This window comes from Xylona heveae (assembly GCF_001619985.1).
Source record: "Xylona heveae TC161 unplaced genomic scaffold L228scaffold_8, whole genome shotgun sequence".
Lineage (NCBI taxonomy): Eukaryota > Fungi > Ascomycota > Xylonomycetes > Xylonales > Xylonaceae > Xylona > Xylona heveae.
Window position 1 is genome coordinate 104,045 of NW_017264200.1, and position 23,354 is coordinate 127,398.

General features: G+C 49.4%; 9 protein-coding genes across 9 annotated transcripts; 5 read left to right on the forward strand and 4 right to left on the reverse strand.

The window, feature by feature from the left end:
* Window positions 1-76: 76 nt before the first annotated feature.
* Window positions 77-1,247, forward strand: L228DRAFT_269426 (P-loop containing nucleoside triphosphate hydrolase protein; the record flags this gene model as incomplete). Its single annotated transcript, XM_018335274.1, has 6 exons — window positions 77-130; window positions 189-327; window positions 386-505; window positions 554-778; window positions 839-924; window positions 990-1,247. The coding sequence occupies 6 exons, from the start codon at window positions 77-79 to the stop codon at window positions 1,245-1,247; spliced, it is 882 nt and encodes a 293-aa protein (XP_018186570.1).
* Window positions 1,248-2,357: 1,110 nt separating this feature from the next.
* On the forward strand, window positions 2,358-4,476 carry L228DRAFT_164814 (MFS general substrate transporter). Its single transcript, XM_018329415.1, has 6 exons — window positions 2,358-2,695; window positions 2,783-3,074; window positions 3,140-3,452; window positions 3,505-3,556; window positions 3,622-3,899; window positions 3,959-4,476. Exons 1-6 carry the CDS (start codon window positions 2,510-2,512, stop codon window positions 4,377-4,379), a joined length of 1,542 nt encoding a protein of 513 aa, XP_018186571.1. The 5' UTR covers window positions 2,358-2,509; the 3' UTR covers window positions 4,380-4,476.
* A 2,297-nt stretch (window positions 4,477-6,773) lies between these two features.
* Window positions 6,774-7,877, forward strand: L228DRAFT_212412 (mitochondrial 2-oxoglutarate/malate carrier protein; the record flags this gene model as incomplete). Its single annotated transcript, XM_018329943.1, has 2 exons — window positions 6,774-7,762; window positions 7,829-7,877. The coding sequence occupies 2 exons, from the start codon at window positions 6,774-6,776 to the stop codon at window positions 7,875-7,877; spliced, it is 1,038 nt and encodes a 345-aa protein (XP_018186572.1).
* Window positions 7,878-8,747: 870 nt separating this feature from the next.
* L228DRAFT_284100 (hypothetical protein) lies at window positions 8,748-10,775 on the reverse strand. The gene is made up of 3 exons (XM_018336190.1): window positions 9,993-10,775; window positions 9,324-9,834; window positions 8,748-9,249 (listed from the first exon to the last, which is right to left on the reverse strand). Exons 1-3 carry the CDS (start codon window positions 10,697-10,699, stop codon window positions 8,860-8,862), a joined length of 1,608 nt encoding a protein of 535 aa, XP_018186573.1. The 5' UTR covers window positions 10,700-10,775; the 3' UTR covers window positions 8,748-8,859.
* A 292-nt stretch (window positions 10,776-11,067) lies between these two features.
* On the reverse strand, window positions 11,068-12,943 carry L228DRAFT_248766 (proteasome regulatory particle subunit). The gene is made up of 3 exons (XM_018332926.1): window positions 12,330-12,943; window positions 11,452-12,272; window positions 11,068-11,389 (listed from the first exon to the last, which is right to left on the reverse strand). The coding sequence occupies exons 1-3, from the start codon at window positions 12,786-12,788 to the stop codon at window positions 11,197-11,199; spliced, it is 1,473 nt and encodes a 490-aa protein (XP_018186574.1). The 5' UTR covers window positions 12,789-12,943; the 3' UTR covers window positions 11,068-11,196.
* A 152-nt stretch (window positions 12,944-13,095) lies between these two features.
* On the forward strand, window positions 13,096-15,135 carry L228DRAFT_284102 (guanine-N(7)-methyltransferase). The gene is made up of 3 exons (XM_018336191.1): window positions 13,096-14,638; window positions 14,702-14,868; window positions 14,922-15,135. The coding sequence occupies exons 1-3, from the start codon at window positions 13,173-13,175 to the stop codon at window positions 14,954-14,956; spliced, it is 1,668 nt and encodes a 555-aa protein (XP_018186575.1). The 5' UTR covers window positions 13,096-13,172; the 3' UTR covers window positions 14,957-15,135.
* A 292-nt stretch (window positions 15,136-15,427) lies between these two features.
* L228DRAFT_284103 (peroxisomal biogenesis factor 11) lies at window positions 15,428-16,732 on the forward strand. Its single transcript, XM_018336192.1, has 4 exons — window positions 15,428-15,664; window positions 15,799-16,082; window positions 16,197-16,387; window positions 16,523-16,732. Exons 1-4 carry the CDS (start codon window positions 15,598-15,600, stop codon window positions 16,683-16,685), a joined length of 705 nt encoding a protein of 234 aa, XP_018186576.1. The 5' UTR covers window positions 15,428-15,597; the 3' UTR covers window positions 16,686-16,732.
* Window positions 16,733-17,592: 860 nt separating this feature from the next.
* L228DRAFT_248769 (alanine aminotransferas-like protein) lies at window positions 17,593-20,429 on the reverse strand. Its single transcript, XM_018332927.1, has 4 exons — window positions 19,909-20,429; window positions 19,247-19,717; window positions 18,370-19,166; window positions 17,593-18,283 (listed from the first exon to the last, which is right to left on the reverse strand). Exons 1-4 carry the CDS (start codon window positions 20,228-20,230, stop codon window positions 18,026-18,028), a joined length of 1,848 nt encoding a protein of 615 aa, XP_018186577.1. The 5' UTR covers window positions 20,231-20,429; the 3' UTR covers window positions 17,593-18,025.
* Window positions 20,430-22,022: 1,593 nt separating this feature from the next.
* L228DRAFT_248773 (hypothetical protein) lies at window positions 22,023-22,984 on the reverse strand. Its single transcript, XM_018332928.1, has 2 exons — window positions 22,538-22,984; window positions 22,023-22,485 (listed from the first exon to the last, which is right to left on the reverse strand). Exons 1-2 carry the CDS (start codon window positions 22,670-22,672, stop codon window positions 22,186-22,188), a joined length of 435 nt encoding a protein of 144 aa, XP_018186578.1. The 5' UTR covers window positions 22,673-22,984; the 3' UTR covers window positions 22,023-22,185.
* Window positions 22,985-23,354: the final 370 nt, after the last annotated feature.

Below are 23,354 nucleotides of genomic sequence, written 5' to 3' on the forward strand. Positions count from 1 at the left end.
TAAGGTTGCCGTAGAATGTTATTCCCGACGTCAACGCCAGACCAATGCATCTTCGGCCTACGACATGTGATTGATCATGAGCAGAAGGCTGTTCTCGACGTTGAGTAGACTGCAGCATGAAAATCCATTGGTATATGATCATCCTTTCACCATGTTTCAATTCAATTTCCATTCTCATATAATTATAGGGGCTTCCCCGCTCTGGGGCGCCGCCTCAAATCCCACGAATGCAGCGGGGACTTCCGCAGAAGCGGAATATAAAGGATGTGCGTAAGGTGATTGCAGTGTCTTCCGCGAAAGGTGGTGTTGGGAAATCTACTATAGCTGGTAGGAAAGAAAGCCGATACAAACCATGAATTTGAAATTAATATTGACTTCCTTATAGTAAACCTTGCACTTTCATTCGCCCGCCGAGGCCTTCGGAGCGGCATTCTGGACACAGACATTTTTGGACCTTCTATTCCAACGCTCCTAAACTTATCGGGCGAACCGCGCCTTTCTTCAAGTACGGACTCTTGGAAACTTGCTTAGCCCTATTGTTAATGATTGCTAGATAACCAGCTTATCCCATTATCTAATTATGGAATTAAATCCATGTCAATGGGTTATCTAGTTGATGAAAAGGCAGCGGTAGTATGGAGAGGCCTGATGGTCATGAAAGCTCTTCAACAGCTGTTACATGAGGTTGAATGGGGTGGACTGGATATATTAGTCCTTGACCTGCCTCCGGGCACGGGAGATACCCAATTGACCATTACCCAACAGGTGAATCTTGATGGTAAGTGGATCGCAATGGCTGTATTTGACGCCTTCGCATGTGGCTAATGATTGATATCAGGCGCTGTCATCGTGTCAACTCCACAAGACATTGCCCTCAAAGATGCGGTTAAGGGTATTACTATGTTCAATAAAGTCAATGTACCGGTAAATGTTCTCTGGATAGACCCTTTTATTGGAAAGCGGGTTTAAATTGACACAGTCGTCTTTAGCTTCTGGGTATGGTACAGAATATGTCAATCTTTACCTGCCCACATTGTAACAAAAGCACCCACATTTTTGGCTCAGAGGGTGTGACTCGAGAATGCGCAAATCACAACATCGAATTCCTTGGTGATATCCCTCTCCACCCCCGAATTTGCGACGACGCAGACAGGGGTATTCCAACTGTAGTCGCTGAGCCCGGAAGCGAAAGAGCGGAAACCTTCATGGCCATTGCCGATAAAATACGCGTTAAGCTGGGGCTTTGATATAAATACGCTGGACGGCTTGAAACGATTTAACGAATTGACAAATACCTGGCGCTACTTTGACACTCAGACCATCTTCTACATAAGCCATCCCGGAAGTGGCGACGCAGAATTAGTATCAGCATCATAGAAATCAATGACAACTTGACGTACGGTAGCTACTACACGAACTCTTGAAGGCGTATGTGCAATTTTCTTGGGTTGAAATGCTGTCTTCAAAGCCTGGAAAGCCATGCATGAGCCAAGAGGAAAGGGGTTAAGATTTACCGGAAAAAATGTTCACGCCTATCACAATTGAATTGGGGTTTGAAAATTACAACAAACGAAATTGATTAGCATATGAAACGCCAGCCATTGTGGACATCAGGACATCCAATGCTCGGCAAAGCCGAAGAGGCTAACACGAGTGGATCAAAAGATCTGCATTTGCGGTTCAGTCGGCTCTGGCTTGTAAGTTTTCGTCGCGCTTTTATCAGCTGGGTGCTCTGGACCAAAATTATCAGTCAAAGGTCCGATGGTAGGAGAGCATAGATAGGGGAGCATCGCTGTTATCTTGGCCCAATGATAGCATCATTCGAAAGCATGCGGACGCGTCAAACGGATTCTCTCCCTCGATCGGAGACGATGATTGAAATTGGCCCTGCAGGGTCCCTGGATCTGTCTAAGATGTGGCGAATTCGCGCTACCCTGAAATCGGAAGGACGATGGGCTTTTCTACATAGCTTCGACTCAGATACTCGATCCGGCTCCCCAGACGGTCGATACACAGCGACCAAGGTGATTTCTCTTTTCCGCAGGCAAGATCACGGGATTGACGCATTTGGATATTGTCCCCGTGGCACGTTGCGTATGAGGCGACGACGGGTGGAAAGCCTCATCCAGTCTAGGACTCATTGGGCAAGAGAAGTCCGTCGTTGCCGCAATTGGCCCACTCGGTCGCTTAGCCCCGATGCTTAATGTCTTAAACTGTCAACCTATTGGACGTTGACGTTCAGCCCATAACCAAGCTTTGAGCAAAGCCATTGGTAGGGTTGATGTTTCTTTTGTATCTTATGGACCGGGGAGGGGGTCACCGCCAGGATCCAATGACAGTAGCCCGATAAAAAAAAGTGGTGACTTAAGAAAGGCATTTTGGCTCCCAGATATTGCCCGTGCCAGCTCTTTTGCGCCTTCTCACCCGTCGCGCTGCCAGTTTTGTCGCATTCTTCACCATCTTCTGGCGACTTTCTGCAAAGCAAGCTCTTTGCTGCCAAGCTGCCAAGATGAAAGACACAATGGCACAGGATAACAGCGCTGCTGCTGTCACTACCTCGGACGAACCGGTGGACCGCACTCTTTCCCCGCCCGATACGGAAGCTCTCGCGCACACCAACAAGTCTCGCTGGGAGCGTCTATGGCCGTCGTTGGCCTGTGGCGCTGGATTATTCTCCGACGGATATCTCAATGGCGTATGTAGAATTTTCTCAGGAATGAATTTTGGTCATGATTTTGCGTCTCGCTATGATGTCGGAGCTGATGGCAGATTGTGAGGACAGGTCATCGGTCAAGTCAATACGATGCTCTCTCAGATTTATGGTTCCAAATACTCTGATTCCGCAGCATACTCGAATGTCGCATCCATTGTATTCGCGGGAACCGTTGTCGGCATGCTCATTTTCGGGTACACTAGCGACCACTATTCTCGAAAATGGTCACTTATGGCGTCAACAATCATCCTGATCATCTTTGCCGCACTTGCTGCTGGCGCATGGGGTGCGCATCATAGTCTAGGGGGAATGTTAGCTGCCTTGACTGCCTATCGATTTCTGCTTGGTATCGGTATCGGAGGTGAGTGTATTCCCCGCTTTCCTATCGCCGTCGATAGACCTAACAACTGAGCTTTTGATGTTTAGGCGAATACCCTGCCGGCAGTGTAGCTTGCGCTGAGAGTTCGGGCGAGCTCAAGGCCGGAACTCGCAACCGATGGTTCATTCTATTTACGAATGTCCAGATTGATTTTGGCTTCGTCATCTCCGCCTTCGTTCCTCTGGTCCTGGTTTGGATTTGCGGAGAAGATCACCTTCGGGCGGCATGGAGAATTTCTCTTGGTCTGGGTGTTATCCCGCCTATGAGTCTCTTCTACCTGCGGCTCAAGCTGCAGGAACCTGAGGCTTACAAGCGTGAGACCATGAAACGCGCCAGAACTCCGTGGTTGTTGGTCATTAAGTGAGTCAAAAATCCGCTCGCAGATTTGATGTGGGGGTGCTGACATTTACAGGTATTACTGGTGGCGCTTGTTCATCGTTTCGGCGATTTGGTTCATCTATGATGTATGTTTTACCCAAGTACATTCATGACGCTGGGTGCGTTAGTGCTGATCGAACAATGTTTCTAGTTTTCTGCCTACTCCTTTGGTATCTACTCCTCGAAAATTGTTGATATCATTTTGGGCAGCAGTCCTCCTCTCTGGAAGTCTTTCGGTTGGACTACAGTCATCTACTTGTTTTACATGCCGGGTTGCATTCTTGGATCATTTGTCAGCGATTGGATTGGCCCTCGAGCCACGCTGGCTTATGGTGTTTTGGCGCAGGCCATTGTCGGTTTTATCATGGCTGGCTGCTACAATCTGCTTGCAACTCCCAGTCACGTGGCTGGCTTTGTAGTGGTTTATGGGTAAAATTGCCCCAGAAGCTTTTGATCTGTGTGCTATTGATCCGCTAACATGGAAACAGAATCTTTCTCTCTCTGGGCGAGCTGGGGCCGGGGGACAACATTGGCCTTGCGGCTTCCAAGACGTGTGCGACAAGTGTTCGTGGACAGTACTATGCCATCGCGGCGGCTCTTGGTAAAGTTGGAGCATTTGTCGGCACTAAGGTGTTCCCCATCATCATTTCCAACGCGCCAAACGAGGCGACTGGTGGCCAGCATGCCTTTTGGGTGTCTAGTTCGCTTTGCGTGTTCAGCGCATTCCTCGCCTTTTTCTGCTTGCCTCACATTGCTCAGGACACGATTGTGACCGAGGATATCAGGTTCCGTGAGTACCTGCTCCAGCATGGCTACGACACTTCCAAGATGGGTGTCGTGGAGCTGCAAGCCGAGAGCGTGATGAATGTAGATCAGGCTGCTGAGGGCGAGATGACCGAAAAGTCATGAATTATGTTGGCCGATGATATATTTTTTTTTCTTTCTGTTCTGTTCTGATATCCTGATCCTGGGGACGACAAGATCATCTTAATGACATTGACGAATTGCCGGTGCCTGCAAAGGTTTGCAGCGTACATGTATTTATGATGATTAATGAACGATTCATGGACATGGAATTTGTTAGGCTAATGTTAACATTATGATTACATTACGTCAGGGGACATGAGCCGATTCGAAGGAACGCATATAGAATTCCAGTGACCATGTACGGACCAAGGGATCATGCATCGGCAGGGAATTTGATATTCCATTAAACCACGATACCTCAGGTGGGGTTTAGAGAACCTAGGGAACACTACGGAGTATGAGATGACCAAAAGAACTGAAGGAACAATGTGTGGCAGCAGGGTTCTGATAATTCGACAGATGGGTCGATGCCAAGTCAAGTGTGGCATGCTTTTGCGTGGATGTAAGTAGACAGACTCAAAAGCCGGCGAGGTTCCGTGATGGTGATAAGTAAGATGCATAACTGTTTGCTTTTATGAGTCTTGACTGCACAGCACTTATGCCGGCTTTTATGCATCCTGTGATTATCAGGCCATTGGCCCAGGTAGACCTGGTAGGCCCAGGCTACCTTGAGTAACTTACTTTATCCGAGGAAGCCCAGGCCACAATTTAAGTCATGGCTTGGATGAAAGTAGCTGAAACCATGGCAACCACGGCAAATAGCGCGAGATGACGAGTCCCATGTACTTTTCATCTACCTCAACCAGATGGAAATCATATTCCTCCCCCAAGCCCCCCACATGCTCTGCTCAGCAATCAGTTGATCTCCAGAGCATCTCATACAGTGGTCGTCATCAGCTATAATTTTAAAGAAAGCTTTCACTGGAGAGTGTTTATCTTGTTCAAATTATTAACCTGTATCAGATGATTCCAGATGTACCTACCCAGCTCTTTTTAACTACTCCGTAATGGGGGTTTCCACCTCGTGCTGCCTTCACCTTCCCTAGTTCGTCCACAAACCAAAAACCCACCGTAGACGAATCCCACACGCTCTCTCACCCCTTTCTCCCACCCTCTTTCTTAACCCACCAAACGAGCTCATCTGGCCTTCTTGCCCCGCATTCAACCATGTCTGCATGCATGCCGCCTAACACACCCTCCCCTCCCTCCCCCTCCCGCCCAAATCTGCCTCACTTTCCTTTTAGCATTGGCTTAGGTCTTGCCCTTAACCTTGTCTTGACTGGCTCCGATGACCCGAGGTAAGCCAACAGACACGAAAACCCCCAACTCGGAGAAGAGCGGCAGGGACCAAGTCATCCGTCACGGACGCCGAGGGCAATAGGCTCGCATCCAACGAACGGCGAGATGGAGAAAGGTCAAACAAACGTTGGAGGGGGTAAGAGGGGTGTTACGGCAGATGACTGGACCGGGCGACTGGCAGCGGCGACCAAGTGCCCGTCGTTGCCCAGCATTTACTATCCGCTGTGGCCTTAATATATCTTGTGGGTGCTGCTCTCTTTTCTCTGTTACGGCTGAGTGAAGCAATTTTTTTCTGTTTAATCTTCTCGCTCTACGTTCTATCGCGCTCTTCTCCTTTTCATTGAAATATATATTTGTGCTCGTACTATCTCTCTCGCACTCTCCTGCTTCGCAGAAATACATTTTCTTTGTGAAGTAGTGGAAATTACGCCGACAACAAGCTCAACGCCGGCTGTCATTGTTTTAAACTTGGTACTTTCCCTGTGACTTTGTTGGGATCTTGATTGCAGCGAATCTGACTGGCTGCCTTCAGCATCAATTCTTTGCAAGCTCTGAACTTAGCGTCGTGGGTGGAGACGCAGCTGTGGGGTCCTGCACTTTCACGAGCTCCTGGGGGTTCGTCATCGTTAGCAAGGTATGTGGGACCAGATTTTGGTTTTTTTCTCCCCTGCGCGTGAGGTCCACGGCAGTGTGACCCTGAGGCCATCATATCACCACTGTCGCAAAGCGCCGATAAGCGGCCCATAGTTTACCAGTTGTTCATCTTCAAAACTATTTGTCTCGCTTTTGTTCTCTGTTCCACCTTTTATCAGTTATGGGTCATCGGCTTTTTGGTAGCATGGGTCTCATGGCTTGATCGTCATCCCACCGCTACCGTGCGGATGCCGCCGCTGCTTGACCATTCCCCATGGGCTAACGAGCTTCCCAACATTTAGGACACACCTAAATTGTTTAGGGTCCTTTTCTCATTTCGCCGTGCTGGAGGGGCTTCTCTTTTTCTCCCTTTCCTCTTCCCGCTCACACTGATCCTCTGACGTGCGTTGTCCCTCTCTCTGGCTTCAGCAATTCGCCTTTCCGTTCGCTCGAGAGAAAACCAGACGAGGCCAAACGCAACTCAATCCAGCCCAGCCAGAGATCATGTCTTCCGCGACGCACGTTGTTGACACTGCCAAATCCCACGCCGAGTCAGCGTACAACACCGCGTCCGACAAGTCGGCGGCCGCCACCGGTTCGCTCAGATCTGCCGCGGGGTCGGCGGTCAAGGTTGAGACTGATTACCTTCACCACCCCTATGTGCGCGCCGCGCTGCCTTTTATCAATGGCGGCTTGGCTGGCATGACGGCGACCACCGTCATTCAGCCCGTGGATATGATCAAGGTCCGCCTCCAGCTTGCCGGAGAGGGCGTCAAGGATGCAGCCCGCCCGACTCCCTTTACCGTGGCCCGGGACATTGTCTCCCGCGGCAAGGTGTTGGATTTGTATACGGGACTGAGCGCAGGCTTGCTCCGGCAGGCCGTTTACACGACGGCACGTTTGGGCTTTTTCGATACCATGATGAAGTCATTGGCGATCGAGGCGGAGAAGAAGGGCCGCAACGTCACTTTCTTTGAGCGTGCAGGTGCCGGCCTCTGCGCGGGAGGTCTGGCTGCCATGGTTGGCAACCCGGCTGACCTGGCCTTGATCCGCATGCAGAGTGACGGTCTCAAGCCTGCTGCTCAGCGGGCACACTATACCGGTGTTATCGATGCCCTGGGTCGCATCATGCGCAACGAAGGTGTCTTTGCCCTGTGGGCCGGTGCCATGCCAACGGTTGTGAGAGCCATGTCGCTCAACTTTGGTCAACTCGCCTTCTTCTCCGAGGCCAAGACGCAGCTCAAGACACACACGGATCTGTCGGTGCGAACCCAGACGCTGACCGCCTCGGCCATTGCTGGCTTCTTCGCTTCTTTTTTCAGCTTGCCCTTTGACTTTGTCAAGACTCGTCTGCAGAAGCAGCAAAAGGGCCCCGATGGTTCGGTGCCTTACCGTGGCATGCTTGACTGTTTCCGCAAGGTGGCCAAGGATGAGGGTCTGCTGAGATTCTACCGTGGTTTCGGAACATATTATGTTCGGATTGCCCCTCATGCGTAAGTTTTTTGTGTTCCCCTTTCCATTTTTGTTTTGTAGGAACTCGTTCATTGACATTTGCATAGGATGGTCACTTTGATTGTTGCCGACTACTTGGGCTTCATCACCAAGTAAACATGCTCTTCACAAGACGTCCCGCGGTTCTTGTCTGATTAGCTCAATTTTATAATTTGCGTGCGTTGAAATACCACGTTCAGCACCTGAAGTATTCTGCATGCATTGGTACAATTGCAACTGCATGGCATTATTCTTATCCTCTATATCAACCAATCCTCGTCTGCCACATACAGATGTCGGTATAATTCATCAGTCACGAAGGAGGGGGCCCAGGTATACTTTGTATCCTGCATTCCCTTTCTCAACATTTTCGCCCACCACGGTAGAACAGTCTCCGCCTCGTCTTATTGTCTTGAGCACAGCAAGTTCATCCGGGATGTTTCTTTGGGTTCCTTTTTATTTCTCTGAAACGGGATATTCCACATTATCATTCTCATTATTGCTGGGAAATATCAGTCATTGATACCCCGCGAGATACCATTCCTTTCTTTTGCGCTCTTGTCTTGTATTTCAAGCAATTGCCATGACCCATTACCAATTACCCATTATCCATTTTCCATTACCAAGCACCGCCGAATCCACATGGTCGGTCTATAATTCATTTTTACTCTAGCGATGCGTCGCCCTCATATCTTTTTTGACTGCCGTTTTCAGCCTAGCGATCACTGCACCTGCGTCTCATCCTCCGCTCTTTTTTTTTGTGTGCTGTCCTTTTTTATTATTCCTTATACTTTTAATTTCTACGGGCGTCAAAAGGGACTACGGTATTACGCAAAATCAATCCATTATATATCTTTTTGCGGCTTGGAAGCGTCACGGATGCAAAACGGAACTCGGCATAGAAAACTACAGTCTATTAGGAATGAATCAAGATTATCTTATGCATTTACCATAACCCGGATATATCCATATATGATTTAAAGTATTGATGTGACTGAATGTAGTTTAATTGGTATACATTTAATCCGTCCCACCGTTGACCCGTTCATACCCTTGACCCGTCAATGTCCATGTCCAGAGACCAACGACCAAGGAATTACTACTCAAACTGCGTCCCGGGAACCATGCTCGGATCTCTACCCGCACGTGCACGCGATTCTGTCTTTATTCTTTTTGCTGCAGACTGTTCCTGCGCCTGTTCCTGTTCCTGGTTCTGGGACTGGGACTCAGTCTGATACTGCGTCTCCAGCACCGAAATGTCTTCGCCCGCAAAACTGTCGTCCGCCGCATGATGTGCTTGAGACTGAGATTGAGACTGAGACTGAGATTGAGAGCCAGCCTCACGCTTGACGTTCTGCGACTGCGAGGGGCGTTGGGGCTCATCGTAATCGTCCCAGTCAGGAGCATCGTGTTGTAGTTCGAGTTGCAGGCGTCGCTTGATGCGGCGGATGAGAAGTTGGTCTGAGAAGAAGTCGTCGGTGGAGAGCATCTTTGTCCGTTAGTTTCAGATTTAAAAAGATCAGAAATTTCTCACTCCTATTCCTCCCGGACTACTTAACATACCTTCTCACAAACAGGACACTTGACAGCGCGTTTGCCATCACGCGGGACACCGCCGCGTCTGGGCGGTGCGGAGCCGCCGACAAACAAATTGCTCTGGCGAATCATGCTCATGATGGCCTCGCGCTCGAAACTGTGCGGGCATTTCTTGCTCGTCACGGGGTCGCGGAAGACTTGTTGCGTAAGTGGGCATTTGATGGAAATGACTTCTCGGGCGATGGCCACGTCGTCGTCGTCGTCGTCGTCGTCGTCGTCGTCTTCTTCGTCTGCGGCGGCGGCGGGGCGGGCAGGTTTTCGGCTTCGTGCTCGAGCAGGACCCGCAGGACCGGGAGCAGCAGGCGTACTTCCTGCGGTAAGGGTGGCAGAATCCGAGTCTCGTTCTTGTTGTTGTGATGCTGCGGCTGCGGCCGCGAACCATGTGGAGGGATTAGAAAGTGGAGGGGCGTCTTCACCTGGATTGCGCGCGTCGTGGACCATGCGTTTGAACCCGACGTAGGAGTTGTTCGAGGCGTAGCTGTTTCGATATTAGCATTGAGTCCATTGCTGTGTATCTAGTCTTGATAATGTATTCTTCACATGATAAACAAACGCCCCAAACCCCCCAACAAAGGAAAGGAAGGAATAAAAAGGAAAAGAAGGAAAATTAAACAAAGGGAGAGAGAGAGGACTCACCGATTCTGCAACGACAGCCGCTGATACTGCGCGTCCTTTTCATCATACTGGGCATCCCACAGCTTACTCGGCGCCGTGTCCGCCGCCTGGGCCGCAAACATTCCGTCGACGCGCCAGTCCAGATCGTTCTCGTCCACGACCAGCGCATCCTCGTCCCTCTCTTCTTCTTCCTCATCGTCTTCAACTCCGCGTCTTTGTCGTGCATGTCGACGGTACGCCGCGCGGGCATTATGCACGTCCATGCTCGTCCGGATAGCGGATTGGGTGATTTCTTTGAGCACGGCCTCCATGTTCTCGACCGCGGCCTGCGCGTCGATGGCTTTTCGCGTTTCGAGCTCCATCTGGTCCGTCATTGCTTCCACGCGCTGTCGGATGTCTTCGAGCTCGCGTTCGCGAGCTTCTTCGTCGTCGGGATCGCCTTCGATGCCTTGCGCCTCGTGCCGGGCCTTGCGCCGCTTGTGCTGGTCTTCTCGTCGGACGAAATTGTCGTTGATTTCGCCCGCCATTTCGGTCAGAGTGTTGTTGGCCGTGTCCAGATGGCGCTTGAGTTTCTCGAGGGAGTGGATGCGCTCGATCTGCGCAAGGGCTCTTTGTGAGGAGTCCGTGAGTGGGTATTTGGGCGGTTCATATTCGGGAAGTTCGACGGGCAAGGAGGTGTCTGTTTGTGTTGCCCGTCTGGTGCCCGTCCGTTTTATTCGAGAACTCATCCTTGGGTTTGTTGTAGATGTACAGAGTAGGTGGGTCTTTGTGTGGATTGTTGTTTATGGCGGGTTGGCGGGCGGGAGAACGTGTAGAGTGGAACGCGTGCGCGGCTGGTTTTCCGAACTGGAGTTGATCCTCATCGCGCTTGTGAGCGGTCGGCGTCGTCGGCGTTTGTTGACCGACACCACAGACAAGGGAAAGGGTTGGAGGTAGAGAATATGAACGAGAATACAAAGTACAATATGCTCATCGTGCTAGAAGTATAATAAAAATGACGAGAATTTATGATAGATAGACGCTAGCTCTGACTCAATTCAATTGGTTTGAACTCGGAAAAAAGGCAAATACACGCATCAAGCTTTAAGCTTTGAAAGTTGGAATGACTTAGTATTGAACTTCATATACTATTTCTAATGCTAGCTAGCAATTAAAATACAATCCGCTGCAACCTTATGCGTTTCTCCATTGACATATGATGAGATGCTTCCCCAGGGATGTGAATCTATACTCTCTCGCTTCCTCGTAATCTGACTGCTTGACCATACTTTTGGAGCTTGGTGATGAGAGAATCTCCTTGTCTGACCACATCGTTATACTGCTTGTTCTTGTCGTCTGGTCGGTTGGTCTCAATGATGCCGTTGACACGGTCAATTGTGCAGGCGATGCGGTCTGCGGCAATAAACTTGGCAAGGTCGCTACGGAGTAGAAATAATAGTCAGCAGCCGACAACAAAATCTAAAAAAAATGAGATACATACCGGTCGAGATAGTCAATCGAGACGCCAAAGTCGTTTGCCATGCTTGAAAGACCAACAACTCGGTAACTCTGCAATAGCTGCTGGTAGCCTCGAAGACGCATTTCCCGAACGAACCATCCGCGGTGCTCGTAGAGGTACCTGTCTTGGCTCAAAAAGTTCTCCTCCACAGCTGCGAGAGCGACAAAGAAGGAGCGGTAGTTTCCAGTGTACAGACTGTTGACCAGGTTCGCCAAGGGTGAGAAGTCGATCGGTGCCTCCACATCCAGCTGACCCTCGATAGACTGGCCAAGCGTGGTGAGGTTAACGGCAGTGGAGGCGTGTCCAGGGGTTGCAGTGGTCACGTCCTTCATCTCTTCGTCTCCAGCACCAGCACCAGCAGAGACAGCGCCGGTCAAGGCCGAAAGACGATCCTCTCCCTCGCCCAAAATAGCCTTAATCTCCGGAGCATCGACAACCTTGGACTTGAAGTCCACACGCTTCAACGACACCGAACCGGCGAGTACGGCATAGACAACAAGCGACGAGTATCCGCAAAGCTCATAACTAGTAAATGTCGAAAGACTGTCCAGCAGAAGAGGAGCGGCGAGGTTGTATGATCGGACGGTGAGAAGGTAAAGGCCGTGGTAGGCTTTTAATCGGTTTCGGCGATCCCAATCACCGCCGCTCTCAACCAGGTTCGTCGCTCTATCGATATTCTTCTTCACCAGGGTCTTGTCCGCAAAGAAAAGGCCCATGCGGACGATGGCAAGAACGAGATCGATCTTGACTCCGAGGGTAGACGTCTTTTCGAGCAGGGCTTCGTATGACGAAATAGCTTTGTCCTGTACAAATCGGATGAGCAAGATATCGTGCAGTCAAACCTTGCAAGAATTGCAAACCTTCTCTCCTATCCGGGCATAAAACTCAGCTCGGTTGCCTTGTGCGGTCAGAACTTCCACCTCTCCGGCGCTTTCCTCAGCTTCCTCTTCTTCCTTTTGAATGCTTTCAAGCTCCTTTTCGTTCTCCGCCCTGAGCTCTTCATAGAGGTCCTCATCCCATGTGAGAGAAATCTTATTTGAAGACTTTTTGGTGGCTACCAAATTGGCAGCACCTCCAATCTTCTTCGGTCCAAAGCTCGTTGACTTTTGAGCTCCGCCCTCGCCCGTAGCGTTCAGAACACCGTTGACCGGATGAGCGAGATGGCGGTAGAGCGGAGCCATCTTATGTTCCTTGATAACATCTTGTAGAGTATTCAGAGATGTCTGCTGAGACGACTTCGACGCGGAAGGGTTCGTGAGGGTGAAGATATGTTGCGACAATGAGAGGTCGGGATACTTGAGATACTGAGGATCACCCATCGTGGGAAACAGGCCGGAAGGTCGGCGAGGGCCACAAAATACAAGATGATCGAAATTGAAGACCTTTCAAAGGGGCTGCAAGAGGCTGCTGAGTTGAAGTGGAAATGAACGGATTGAAATGTAAGGTTGAATAAGTGATCAGTAGAGCTTCTCTCTGACAGGATTGCGTTACCTGGTTGGATAGCTTGACGTTGATCGTCTATGCCATCTTACCAACCAGATGTTCACTGGATCTTACCCGGTTACCCTTCGGAGGCCGCAGCTATGAATCTTAATTGGACAAATTGGACTGACACAGTCAAGAGCAACAATATCTGAAATTTTACGAAAAAGAATTCGATATCCTGATTTGAATAGCTCAATCATATCTCGGCGGAGTTAGTCATGTACGATTCTGCACGAGATACATTCACGCCTTCGGATGATGCCCCGACGGGTGAAAATCCTCAAAAGGATGAAGCACCAGCCGCCGCTCCTCCGAGAAAGGAGCGCTCAAGTGACTACGCATCTCCTATACCAATGACTACAGCGAATTTGCCGCGTTTTGCTCGCAAGAGGCAGGATCATGGCTCCGATTCGCGCTCGCCGCGCCCTTCACGTCGCTCACCAGACCCGAACGCGAGAAAGCGCAGACGCTCTCCAACACCACCCTCGCGGAGGTCACACTCACCTCGATCTGCCCGACGCACTCCAACGCCTCCACCGCGATCACCTCCGCGGAAGTTAAAGCGCCCGGGAGGTGCATCTCGCATCAATGCAGCGGAGAAAGAAGCTGTCAGGCAGAGACAGGTGCAGCGTGAACAGGAAAAGTTGCGGGAAGCAGAGGTGGCAGCTGCGACCAGAGGAGTGCACGATGTCGTAAGGCAACATTACAATGCAGTCCCGGAGCGAGGCCGAGACTGGCGGAAAACGGACAGCAGAATCAAGGGACTTCGAAGTTTCAACAATTGGGTGAAGAGTACGATCATCCAAAAGTTCTCACCAAACGAGGACTATACGCCTGGCGGTGCCGGCAATTCATCATGGGCGGAGGGACTCGAGGGCGGTGGCATGCACGGGGATAGAGGCATAATTGTCCTCGATGTTGGTTGCGGCAAGGGAGGCGATCTTGGCAAATGGCAGCAAGCTCCCCAACGCGTTGATCTATACGTTGGAGTGGATCCTGCTGAGATTTCTATCGAGCAAGCACGAGAGAGATATGCGCAAATGGTTTCTGGCGGTGGGCGTGGCGGAAGGGGAGGACGGGGTGGATTCCGAGGTGGAAGGCCTCAGCGAGTCCTTCCGGCTGAATTTTTCGTCAAAGATGCGTTTGGAGAGTGGCTTGGGGATATCCCCATAATCCAAGAGGTTGGAATTGACCCCAACAGTGGTCCCGCAGGGGGGGCAATGAACGCGCGTTGGGGAGGCGGTGGCTTCGATGTGGTGTCGATGATGTTCTGTATGCACTATGCATTCGAAAACGAAGAAAAGGCTCGTGGGATGCTACGGAACGTTGCTGGATGCCTGAAAAAGGGCGGACGCTTCTTGGGTGTGATACCCAATTCAGACGTGCATAGCGCCAAGGCAATTGAATACCACAAGCGCAAGGCGAAGGAAGAACCGAACGGGTCGGGCGGCGGCCAAGGCGCATCCTCCGATGGTCAAGACGGCGCTGCTGAAGATAAGCCAGAAGAAGGAGAGGTTGAAGAGGGACTCGAGTGGGGTAACAGTATCTACCGGGTGAGGTTTCCCGGCAAGACGCCTGACGATGGCACCTTTAGGCCGCCATTTGGCTGGAGGTATAGCTACTTTATGCAGGAAGCAGTCGAGGAAGTTCCTGAATACGTTGTTCCCTGGGAAGCATTCCGAGCGTGAGTGATGATATTTCCACTGCTGTAGCTGTAGGGTTCAGAGTAACTGACCAGTCACGTCAGGATTGCGGATGACTACAATTTAGAGCTGCAATACCGCAAGCCATTCCTGGATATATGGAATGACGAAAAGGATGATCCTATCCTTGGACCTCTCAGTGAACGCATGGGAGTTAGGGGACGAGGCCGGGGTCCGTTGCTAGTCTCTGACGAGGAAATGGAAGCAGCCGGTGAGTGATTCATTTTGAACTTGCAGACTTGTCTACGGTACTGATAAAAGCAGGCTTCTATCATGCTTTTTGCTTTTACAAGGTATAGTGGATAGTATACGATGTTAGGGATTGGCGTTTTAGTCTGGGACGGCATTTTGAAACATTGCAGACAAGGTGATGTCTGAAACGGTGCATCAAATCATGACTGTGTATTATCAATGGCTTGCTATTGTCTGTCAAAAATGGATGCTTCAAAGCTTGGGATTCAGATAATATTGTGCTGTGAAATGCCAATGCTTTTATCCAGCATAGCTATATAGTCATTCCATAGCTTTATGAATGAGTTTACCATTGCAAGAAACCAATCAGTTCAAGTAAAATCCATCTTTTCCCGTCGAGACGTGATAATTCTTCTTTTGGGTGACCGTAGTATTATCCTCCGTAGTAACAGAGAGTTAAAGCCTCGGTTGTTCATATGAAGGACAAACAGGCGGAGAAGTCCGATGAGCCGAGGGAGATTGACGGGTTTAACTGAATTCTGGGGGGGAAATCTAACGGATAAGCTCGGGTTCACTTACCTGACAACACCAGAGAGCTATTGCACACGATCAAGCAATTATCTACGGAGTACTTGCCACACGGAATCGAAAACATTTCATATTGTATCTGAGAAAGCAGAAACCAACCCACTCATCCTTTGAAAGAATTAAACCGTACCCTGCCGACACCTCAAGATCTCTCGCAATCATGGTCGCCGACGCAGTCATCTACCACCCCACGGTGGCTCATTATCTTCGCTATGTCGCGACAACCAGTAAGCTCTTCCATGCGATACACTTGGTTTTTTTCAGTTACGATATCACTTCAAGTCATCTGGATCTATTCTGCATTGGTCATTGAACCTCCACTCCAAAAATGATTGCTAACGTATCCCGTCTCATTGTCCAGTCGGCCGCGACAAGGTGCTTCGAACACTCCAGTACTTTTCCCGTTTCCTAGCATGGTATCTGCTACGCACCAACGCCTCCAAGGCGTCAATAGCGCCCTTTGACGCGATCAAGAAGCAGTTTGGACTCTCGCGCAAGGTGATGCGCGTGGGCAAGAACGTGGAGCACTTCAAGGCCGCGGCGCAAGCGGCCGATAGCAAGTCGATGGATCCCGTGCTCAAGTACTGCGCCGTGGGGCGGCAACTGGGATATGCAGTCTATCTCAGCTTGGATATCCTTACATATGTACGTCCATTACTCTTTTGTCTTTTCCTTGCACTTCCCTTTAATTAGCGCAATCCGGTGGCCATTCTATCTATAATTGCCTCTACGATTCAAGCAACTAACGCAGTGATACAGCTCGATGCCGCTGGCATTCGTCCCACGCCTGCCGCGAAGAGACTCCAAAAGGAAGCCTACCGAGCATGGCTGGTAGGCCTGCTATTCAACACCGTCGCAGGACTGTATACGCTTGTGCAGATTCGCAAGCGGACCGCGTCGATAGACAAGAAGGACGGCGAGGGCGTCGTTGAAGTGAAGAAACTCGAGCGGTATGTCCTTTTTTTTTTACTTCCTATCTTCCTTCTTCCTTCCCGTGTCCTCTTCGTCCTTCATTCTTCATTTTAATTTCATCGTTCAATTCTCGTCCACGTCTTGTCTCGTACTAACAGTCATATCACCTCCAGCGAACGCTCCGCCACAACAACCCAGCTTGTCTCGGACGTCTGCGACTTGACCATTCCCGCGTCCGCAATCGGATACGTCAATCTCGACGACGGCATTGTGGGTATCGCCGGTACGATTAGCAGTTTGATTGGCGCGTATGCCACGTGGAAGAAGACGGCGTAATTCTGTTGACTTTATTTATTACTATTTTTCTTCTTCCCCCCCCCCCCCCCTTCTCTTTTCCTTCGTTTATTTCTTTTTTAATGTTGTTTTCTAGCTTTCTTTTGAAGCTATTTTATCTTTCCCCCTTATTATCTTCAGAATCGTGTATCTTTCACTCTTCTTACGGGTTCAGCTTTCGGTTCTTCTATTGACGCTGTGTTCTTCTTTCCTCTTTGCTAAATCAAGCAAAACCTTTTCATCTTTTTCTTCTTCCTTTCTCTCTTTTTTTTTTCTTTCCTCTTCTTTTTCTTTCTCCTTTTCTACTTTCTCTCTCTCTTTTCCTTCCGGTTTTTATTCTATCTTGGAGGGAAGTGGTTACCCTTTTGAATACGATATACTTTCTCCTTTGCCGTTTTCAAATTTCATTCTATTCACATTGACAACGAAGCGTACAATCTGACTTTGTTCTGCGAAATTATATATTCTGATTTTATCCACATTTTGATCAGAGTGAGTCCCGAGTCTCGACTGTATGATGTATGATGTATCTTGTAGTTGTAGTTGTAGGTGTAGTTGTAGATGTAGATGACTGCTCGAGGACAATTATGTCAAATAACACATATATTTTATGTTTATTTTCCCGCTCCCCTTCCATTCAAACAAGAAATGAATAAATGAATAACTAAATAATAATAGAAAAGAAAAAGGGAAAAGAAAAAGAGACGTAAAGAGGAAGAAGGGAAGAGAGAGAAAAAGGGAAAGAAAAGAAATCAAAGAAAAGAGTGGAAATATAAGTCTTCGAGAGATATGTCATTTCAGGATACAAGGTACTTATCACGTTGACTTTCTCACAGCAATGATACGGGCATCATGACGTATAGTACGAAATGGAGAAAAGAGAGATTAGAGAAAAGGCAGATGGAGAAAAGAGAAATTAAGAAAAGAAATATATAATTGACTTATAAATGTCCTATCTACCATACCATACACCGCGAATTGCATTGGATGTACTAGACTATACTAGCAGGAAAAGAAAGAGAGAGAAAGAAAAAGATGATGGTGATCCATATGACCGTACGATACACTGACATTTTACATCAAGGGCCGAGCTACCCAGAGCCAATCAAAGGAGATATACACAAAACCACACGAAAACGCCAGGGCGGTGATAAAAAGTTGAAAGAAGGAGACAGAATATAAAAGAAAAAAAGAAAAAAAGAAAAAGAAAAGGCTACGCTATACCATGCAGGAAGCGTGCGGATGACCTAGTGGTCAGAGAAAAGTACAACGTGAGAGACGATACACAACACCGATGAAGATAAAAGAAAAGTGTTCATGGAACGGGAAAGTAGAAGAAGAGATCAGCTTCTGAATTCGTCCATAAACTCCTTATGGAACTTGGTGATGCGATTGACCCAGTCGGTTCCGGGCGCAAGGAAAGTGGTTCGGAAATGCAACGTGTTTGGTTTCTGGCCAAAGCCGGAGCCGGGGATGACGCAGACTCCAGTGGCGTCGAGAAGACGGAACGCATAGAATTCGTCGGGTGCGCGGCCCTCCTTCTTCGCCTGCTCCACTGCCTTGGGAGGGAGATGGATCGTGGGGAACAAGTACATGGCGCCCTGTGGAAGAAACGACATTAGCATTGGCATTGATGCATAGAGGAATACGGGATAAAGGAGACGAGGAGGAGGGGGAGAAAACATACCTGAGGCGGGTTGCATTCGACACCTTCCATTTCGGTAAAAGCCTTGTGCAGCGCGGTCGCGCGCTCATGGAGACCGTTGAAAATGCCGTCGTACTCCTTCTTATACAGCGGGTAGCTGGGGTCGCCCTCCTGGGGAGGATTGACCATCAGCTCGACCAGGCATTGGCCAACGACGGGCGGGCACAAGCTGATGCTGACAAGCTTGTAAACTTCAGCAACCACTTCCGGGTCAAAGTTGATAAGCTCAAAGTAGCCGCCACGGTGGCCGCATTCGCCAACCATGCCCTTGGATGTACTGTGCAGGGAAACAAGCTCGACCTTGTCAAACTTGCCGGGTTGCTTCTTCTGCAGCTCTCGCAGCGTCTTCTTGAACGAGTGGAACTCGCCCTGGAAGACGTTGGTCTGGTATACTTCATCCGCGATGACGACGATGTTGTTCTCGGCGGCAAGCTCGAGCACGCTTTCAACGTCGTGCGCCGAGAGACTTTGGCCCGTAGGGTTGCCCGGGTTGATGACAACAATGGCGCGTACGTCGGTGCCCTGTGCCTTGGCGTCCTGGAGCGCCTTGCCAATGGCGTCGTGGTCGGTTGCCCACTCGTGGCTCTCTTCGAGGTAATAGGGCACACATTGTGCGTTGAGCAGCGCAAGAGTAGCAGTATAGAGAGGGTACTGAGGGATGGGGACAAGGACGCCGGTCTTAGGGCTTGCGCAGAGGACCTGAAGGACCGTCATCACACCGGCCGAGGCACCGGCGGACAAGTATATGGACTGGGGATCAGCTGGGTAGCCATCACGCTCTGATGAGAAAAGTACGAGTTAGTTTGATGTGCTTCTTCACCGTTGTGGAGATTACAGAATCCTTCGCAGGTGTACTCACTCTCGATGAACCTGGCAATGCTCTCCCGTATTCTACCGACACCAGCGCTCTGGCTGTATGCGCCGACACTCGTCACCTCGTGCAGCAGCCACCGAGCACGATCGATGACATCAATCTTATATCCAAGCTGGTTGACGAGGACATCCTCATGCTTGAGCAGTTCAGGATGTTCCAGCAGACTCAGCACTTGACGGAAGAAGGTAATGGGCTTCTGATCGAGGTGTTGAGGGTTGCCAATGTTTGCAAAGATGACTTCATGAAAGGGAAGCATCTCCTCAGGAGGCGTCGGAGGATATCCTTTGGCAAGCTGCTGGCGGTATTTTTCGGCGCGAGAAGGAAGCTCTCCTCGGACCGCATACTTGGCGTTCACCACATACTGGTTGATGTTGTTTTTGTTCAGCGTGTGTAGCCGCGGGGTAGAAGACATATTTCGACGGCCAAGGGTAGTTTTAGACGTAGGAGTTCTGAAATCTGAGGGAATCAAAGCTATCAGCGTCTGGGCCCGTGACAATTTATAGACGCCGCGAAGAGAGCATTTCTCCAATTTTGGTAGCACGCCAAATCTCGCCATTGTCTGTCAACAGGGCGCTCTGGTGTGGCCAGTTGATGCTGCGGGGGAAGAAAAGAAACCCTAGTTCCAACGATCATTGTCTAATGCATACCTCGGAGGTTCAAGGCCCAGGGAACCCCGGCGGAGTAAATGCGGCGAGCATGCATAACAGGGTGCGGAGCTGATGCTGCAGGTGCCGCCACTACAGGCACGCAGGTGGATGCGCGGGCCGCACTTCCATATGCTGAGGACACGGGGAAGGGCGTCTCAGCAATGTGGGCGGCCACGAGACTCTCTGACGATTGTGCACCATCACTATAGCAGCGCCATGTCGCTTTGGCGGATCGAGGGATGCATGGGCGGGAACAGGAATTGGTCAAGCTGAGACGACCTCGAGGGCCGGTTAGGCTTCGTGGAGACGGGCGGATGACCATCTGGCCGGAACAGGGCGTGGGCGAAAATCAATTTGATGCCGGCCCCCAAACTCTGCGCAGTTGCACTCCTTGGGAGGCAAGACAAAATGACACGAATTGACTTTTTGGAGGATTATTAAGGTGCTCGACGACGCGTCTGTCGGGATAAGAAAGAGAAGAAGTGATGAAGAAGAGGAAAAAGAAGGTAACGTGGAGGTTTTAGAGCGGTGGGAAGCTGTGGGTGAGCAGGGAAGAGCTCTCGGATAATTAACCTCAAGAGTTGATGATGATGGTGATAATGATGATGACTCTTACGCTATTCCGGTAGCCCTGAGCCGATCATTTCAGATGGCTCGGGGCAACTCCTTTCTCTTCCTAGTCAGCAAGAGATAGCTTAGTTCCTCTCTAGCAGCTCTGTCGCATATCAGATAAAAAGACCCACTGTAGCATCAATGATGAGTGATATTATCAGACATTATCAATCTCGACACGCCTCTGTCTCTGCCCGACAACAACATGACAAGTAAACATTAATGCTGGTGATGTTCCCTTCTGACCCTTGAAAACCCATCCGTGGCAAACACTTTTCCTCTTAAGTGTCCTTTTCTATGCTTCCTTTCCTCTCCTTTTCTTCTCGTGGTCGTGCGCAACTATTACAATGGTCCCATCTTGGCCATGATCCACTCTCCAATTGTTCGACCCACAAGTTACCTCTAGAGGTAACCTTTTTGTAATGAATATGGTGGCACGGCATTTCGGCACAAAATAACACGTTAAGCATTTTGAAGTATGATTGACCGGGCACAATGCATCGATAACTGTACGGACACGTAATGGGATCAGAATCCATCATGTAACACATTTGACAGATGAAGTCGTGGAATGCTTCTTGGCTAATTTTTCCGCGAGTTTTTCGCGGGAAACAAATCGATGGAAGTTAGATAGGCCGGAACACCATCTGATTCAGAGACCTTCTTGGAGATATGAGTCAAATTGGACAGATAAGAACATTCAGGAATATTTTTCACTTATTTTTTATTTTTTATTTTTTTTCTCGTCGCGATATTCCCTGCTATTGTGCGTCCCCCACAGTTTCTCATTCGTTACTAGAGTTGGAAGATGCATAATGGTAGGGATCGCTGCGAACCTAATCATTTGGAGCGCAAGGATTGCTAGATGCAGGGTCAACCTGCTCTTTCGTCTGGTAAGAGACGGGAGCAGCGAACAATGCTCATCGCGCGTGCCGCCAGAAGCGTAGAAAAGGGATCTTGAAGACGCAGCTCTGGCGTGATTTCTCACATCTAGATCGAGTGAAAGGTAGAAGAGGGATGGAATGAGATACTTTTGTTTCCGCGTAAATAGCAAAGGAAACAATGTACCGACGTAGCGACAACGACAGAATCACCCCACAATTTATATCTTTTAAGCTTCCCCGCAAATCTGCTTCCCTCCATTGCCTCCCCGCCTGCCTGCATCTCTGTTTCCCTTCACTGTCCTCGCCGAAATCTTCTCATTTAGACTTCATGCAACATTCCAAGTGATGCTTGTCATGCTGCGCTGGCCGTTGAGGCTTGTTGGTTCTGATGCGATTTTACCCGACACAACTCTTTCCCGCTGCCGTTGCCGAATTGCGGGGTTATAGGCTGCTGTCAGGCTGTCATCTTTTCATGTTTCTTCCGATGCACAATTATGTTGACATCAGCTGCACATTGCTTTGATGAATTGCATTGTCTTGGAAACATTTCTTAGAAAGTACATGTAATTTTTGCATTAAGTTATTATTGAATGAAAGCCATCGGAAATCTTTTCCGCAACTCCACGCGCCTGTTGTTTGCACTATTCAGTCTGACATCTCCCGCAAGATGATCTGTTCATGATCCATGCTTTTGACTGGCAGCACATCATGCACTCTTCTATATTCTCCTGAACGCCCGCTCTTGCGCCTCTCCTTTACTTGTCGAACCTTTAAAATGTCATCATCTTCCTGTCTTCCTTCCGAGGCTGGCAATGGCCTCATGCCAGGCCTTAGGTTTGGGCGTCGGCGGCTCCATGTCAAAAGTGCTCGTGATCGTGGTGACCGTGCCCTTCTCCAAGTCTCTAGGCTTCCGAGCTTGCTTGTCATCTGCCAGCCGGCTGACTCCGGGTTGATGCCTTGAAGAGCGCTGTGCCTTTTTGGAATTGAAGTTGCCCGTCAGGCGTCGAGCCGATCTTCGGATGCTCTTTCGAATTTCCCATTGCCGCTTCTTGGCCATGTAAAATAGAATGGATGATCCGACTAGCGTTCTGTCAGCAGAGAGCTGTCGGCAGCGCTTGGGAGCCTAAACTTACTACCGATTGCCGCGACAACGCCAATGATGACGATGATGGCGATTTCGGCTCCAAGTGAGATTTTCCCACCCGTCGCTGAAGGACCAGCGGCGCCTGCATCAGTCGGATCTGTGGGCTGTGCTTCGGACTGTCCATAGACAAGCAATGGAGAGCATAGCAAATATAGCAACGAAAACAAGATTGACCGCTTCATGACGACAAATAGAGAATGGAAGATTTGGATGAAAACCAGAATGATATTTTGACTCTTCTTAGAAACAGTTGGAGAAGATTTTCAAGAATTGGAAGATGCGAAACGTATCTCAAGAACATGGTGTAAAAAAGGGGAAGCATCTTCATATAATAAGAGGCCACAGAACCAATTTCTCATGGCTGTTTCACGTCACAACTAGTCACAGAAAAGGCTTGAGCTGTGATACTCAACAACATCACAAGTTTGATAAGGCTTGGAATCCTCCCAATGATAAATATTGGCAAATGATTGTAAATTAAGGGGAAATGGGAGTGATTGGGTCTTTATTCTGTGATGTGCGCATGGCGTGGGCGCTTCGCCGCAGCCACCCAAGACACCCCAGTCCAATCATGACAAGCGATCAACCTCAGCGTTTATATATGACTGACTGCAGCCACCTTTCACTATCACCGTCTGAATGAGCCTCAAATTATCATCGCCATTCTTTTCGTTTTAGCCAGAAACGGCAAATGAATTCGAGAAAGAGAGCCATCTCGTGCGATAATTCGTCCTAGAGAAGCCTCGCTCGAAAATTATGCTTGAGGAAATCACATAGTTACAGTCTTATCCTCATCGATATATTCG